Source organism: Priapulus caudatus, unplaced genomic scaffold (genome assembly GCF_000485595.1).
Source record: "Priapulus caudatus unplaced genomic scaffold, Priapulus_caudatus-5.0.1 Scaffold283, whole genome shotgun sequence".
Lineage (NCBI taxonomy): Eukaryota > Metazoa > Priapulida > Priapulimorpha > Priapulimorphida > Priapulidae > Priapulus > Priapulus caudatus.
Window position 1 is genome coordinate 167173 of NW_014577344.1, and position 4549 is coordinate 171721.

At 42.2% G+C, this 4549-nt stretch overlaps 1 protein-coding gene across 2 annotated transcripts in view; it reads left to right on the plus strand.

Annotated features, from left to right (window-relative positions):
- LOC106808512 (carbonyl reductase [NADPH] 1-like) overlaps positions 1 to 2532 on the plus strand; it is an 18632-nt gene extending 16100 nt beyond the window's left edge. For both annotated transcript variants that reach the window (XM_014811266.1, XM_014811267.1), the window contains 4 exons: positions 251 to 376; positions 741 to 879; positions 1119 to 1182; positions 1915 to 2532. In XM_014811266.1, the coding sequence (XP_014666752.1) occupies positions 251 to 376; positions 741 to 879; positions 1119 to 1182; positions 1915 to 2012 (427 nt within the window). In that variant the 3' untranslated portion in view covers positions 2013 to 2532. The remainder of the gene's footprint in view (positions 1 to 250; positions 377 to 740; positions 880 to 1118; positions 1183 to 1914) is intronic.
- The last annotated feature ends 2017 nt before the right edge of the window (positions 2533 to 4549 follow it).

Here is a 4549-nt window from a genome sequence, read left to right on the forward strand (position 1 = left end):
GCAACTTTCATAACGATCCCAACGAACATTCCTTTGAGAAGGTTTCTCATGGCATCCCTGTGCCTTCCATTGTTTCGGCGTGTATGTGAACACATTTGGGACTAACAGGGTTTACTAGAATCCCACCACTCCACCACAGAGTCACCGCAGTAGACGTTAGATGAGCGCTGTCGCTCTGCGGCACTTGTTATATTTCTTATGTTCCTTTTTGAGTAGAATCAAAACGTACTCATTACCTATCTTTTCTTAGAATCGTCAATATAGCAAGTACTCTTGGTTTGCTAAACTACAACAACAATGAAGAGGTTAGGGAGAAACTAATGTCCGGAGAATTAACCATGCAAGACATAGTCAACCTTGCAGAGGAGTATCTACGGTAATCATCACCCTGCCCTCACCCCGCCCAATATTATTATATCTGCTTAATATAATTAGCACTCCAATGTGTAAAAGTTTTTGATATTTAGATTGATTTATAATGTGAGATGCCATGTTAGTTGCTCAGCGGGAACTGTTGTTGATATTATGAACGTTAAATGTATAAGTACATGTTAAATGTGTCTCGTACTAAATAACGATTGGGTTATAGTTATTACTTTTATAATTTGAAATTCTAAACATAATTGATACATTCATAAGTGTGTGCAATATGATGTTATATCCATGATTCAATACTATGTAATGAATAAAAGCCAGTGCTACAGCATTGATTAGCAAGACGTGTTTTTGATTTCGTGCAGTGACGTAGAGCAAGGTTTAGAGGAACAAAAGGACTGGCCAGACGCTTACAGCGTGTCCAAGACTTTAGTTATGGCTGCAACTCGTGTCCAGGCTCGTGAACTTGCAGAAGATAGCCATGAAGATGTTATTGTTAACTCTGTAAGAATTTTTTATAGAATTTATAGTAGCATACAATGTGATGTTCTAGAAACGATCGTGTGTGAATCATGTTGTTAACATGATTATGATGAATGCAGATGTACTCTTATTGCAAAACTGGATTTTTCAATATTGTTAAATCCATATTCTCCTGCTGAAACTTACAATTTTATTCATTATGAATAAGAGTGTTTGCTGATAAGTTGATCAATTGAAATATCGGCTGTTTATTATTTCAGTGCTGCCCAGGCTGGGTAAAAACAAACCTCACAGGAAACCGCGGCGTGAAGAGTCCTGCGCTGGGTAACTGTCCAGTAAAATGCAAAAATATCTATGAATTTCACATTTTTACCATCTATTTCACAAGATGAATGCATCCTTCCTAAAAGTAAAAGAAGCAGCAGTTGCAGTAATGGTAGTGGGGATAGCAGATAGCAGATAGCAATTACAGCAGCAGCAGCAGTAGCAGCACCAGCACCAACAGTGGCAGCGGCAGCAGCAGCACCAGCGACGGCAGTGGCAGCAGCAGCAGCAGCAGCAGCAGTAGTAGTAGTAGCAGCAGCAGCAGCAACAGCAGTCGTAGTAGTAGCAGCAGTAGCGCTGAAGGGGTCGTTGTCGTATCCGGTACTACAGATATGTACCCGAGGTACGTATATGTATACACAAGTGTACCGGACCTGTATCTTGTACCCAGATATGTACCTTGTGTTTACATAAACGTACCTGCCCCTGAGATGGAGATCGAATGAAGACGGTCATGGAGGAGGAGTAAGGGGCAGGAGGAGGAGGAGAAGGAGGAGGGGAGAAGGTGATGGAGTAGGGGGAGGAGGGGGAGGAGGAGGACATCAGTAGCTGTAGCAGTACGTAGCACTAACAGCATTTATTGAGAAGTCGTGTGAAGTAGTGGTAAACAGCAGCAGTGGACAAGCCAGCCCTGTGCCCCTGTGGTGCTTGTGGTGATTGGTACCAAAGTTGTTATTTGTCACTTTAATGTGCATTTTGTGTTTTTATATTATTGCATTATTGACATTGCAGGGGCAGACACACCAGTTTACCTTGCTTTGCTGCCACCAAATTGTGCATCTCCAGTTGGTGAGTTTGTGGTTGACAGAAAGATACGGCGTGTCAGATAAATGCAGTTGGAGGTGCTGCTACAAACAGACCAGCGAACTGTGTACAGGCTCAATTGGATCAAAATGAATCTGTAGTTCACAAATTAAGGTTAAGACACCGCAGCGACAATGATTCATGATATTGTTTGGCAATGTGTGAGAAAATGAGAAACAATGCTTGTAATGAGCTGCTGCACACGCTGCTATCGCGTGATAACATCTGGCGATAACCATAACAACAAAAATATTTCAAATCGTTTATAATTTCTAGCGATATAGTCAAGCTAAATTTAATAAGTAGCCAATTACAGCCATAGATGTTTTTTGACACATAACAAAAACATTTCGTATCGAAATAAATGTTCGCCATTGTGTCGCAAAAACAAAAGCTGAACTTTGCTGCGACCGTGATGCTAAATGTTATGGTTGGTCATTGTCGCTCAGTACATTTTGTACATCAGTGTTAAATAAGCATGTACCGTATATATATACTCGCGTAATAACCGCAAATTTGGCCTCAGATTTTAACCCTGTATTTGCTCTGCGGTTTATAAGTGTGCCATACCGTGAGGGGAAATATACTAGGCGCAATACTTGGTTACCTAGTATAAATTGAGGTGCGGCTTATAGGCGCCCGCGGTTATTACACGATCATATACGGTAATCAGGAGTGAATAAAAGCTTTATTTGCAAACAACAACAAAAACCTAAAAAAACATTTACTTTTTATTTACCCCTGATGTAATATTGAAATGAGTTTATTGGTTATGTTTGTGGATATGGCTATCTGATATCTGGATCACGTATACATTACTTTTCGGTGATGATAATTACCCCACCCCCATGTATACGTATGTATACATTACATACATACGTATGTGTACTTAACATGTACACAGTTTTCATGCTTAACATGTGAGCAGGAGATAGGCACTATAACATAGATATATTATTAGGGATTTAATTTGTCAAAATTGGAACGGCAGCTTTGCATGTTACTACAGTAACATTAACCTGGTGAGAGTTTGTTTTATATAAAGAATATTAGACAGAATGTCGATGAGCACATGAACCAACCTGAAAAACCATGACATATAAATATTTTAATTTGAATGCGCAATTCTTACCAACATTGGCTAGCTCAATGATGATTTGTGATACATGTGTCTGTGAAAACATACAGATATTATGCTGTTAATATTGTTAGTATATGATAAGTATTAATATATTTAACCATTTGTTGTATTTGATAAATGTTATATACAACTGTGATGTTCTTTTCAGCATAAAACACCTAGGATAGGTAGTAAGAAATTGTTTGGGGCACTGACGTTTTTGGTGTAATTACTGAAAAAGAGTGTTGATGAAAAGTTGGTAATTGTAAAAAAAATATCTAGCTCAAGTGTGAGAATATATATACATAATTTATTTCCCATCTTAAATTTTGATTAACCTTTGGATTGTTAAGGGGTCAGACAGTTGGGTAGAATGTTAGCGTGCAGATCAGCCAGACTGAGAAGAAGAAAGTAGCATGCACTTATAGAAAACCAGAATGGTGGAATCTTGTGTTTTACTGCTCTCTCACTGGCGCTCATAGGGTCTATGTCCCCCAGGGTACTATCGGAGGGTACCCTGGGTACGGTTCGATATATCGGAACGTACCCTGGTAACTATCTGATATGGTTAGGGTTAGGGAGTAGGCGTAGGCGACTCCCTAGACTCGTTAGTGGAGTAGGCGAGGTATGGTCCGGCATATTAGATAGTACCAGGGTACGTTCCGATATATCGAACCGTACCCAGAGTACCCTCTGATAGTACCCTGGGGGACATAGACCCTACGGGCCTCACTGGCTGAGTGTGCTGGGTGAGTAGTCTTACTGGTTACTTTGGCTGAAGGGGTCGTTATCGTATCAGGTACTACAGATATATATCCGACGTACGTATATGTATACACAAGTGTACCAGACCTGTATCTCAGCATATAATGTACCCTGTGTTTACATAAACGTACCTGCCCCTGAGATGGAGATCGAATGAAGACCGTCATGGAGGAGGAGTAGGGGGCAGGAGCAGGAGGAGGAGGAGGGGAGAAGGTGATGGAGTAGGGCGAGGAGGAGAAGGGGAGGAGGGGGAGGAGCGGAGAAGGTGATGGAGATAGAATGAAGAAGGTCATGGAGGAGTAGGGGGCAGGAGGAGGAGGAGGAGGAGAGAAGGTGATGGAGAAGGGGGAGGAGGAGCTGAGAAGTTGATGGAGATTGAATGAAGACGGTCATGGAGGAGGAGTAGGGTGCAGGAGGAGGAGGAGGAGGAGGGGAGAAGGAGATGGAGTAGGGCGAGGAGGAGAAGGGGAGGAGGGGGAGGAGCGGAGAAGGTGATGGAGATAGAATGAAGAAGGTCATGGAGGAGTAGGGGGCAGGAGGAGGAGGAGGAGGAGGGGATGATGGAGTAGGAAGGAGAGGAGGAGGAGCGGAGAAGGTGATGGAGATAGAATGAAGAAGGTCATGGAGGAGTAGGGGGCAGGAGGAGGAGGAGGAGGAGGGGATGATGGAGTAGGAAGG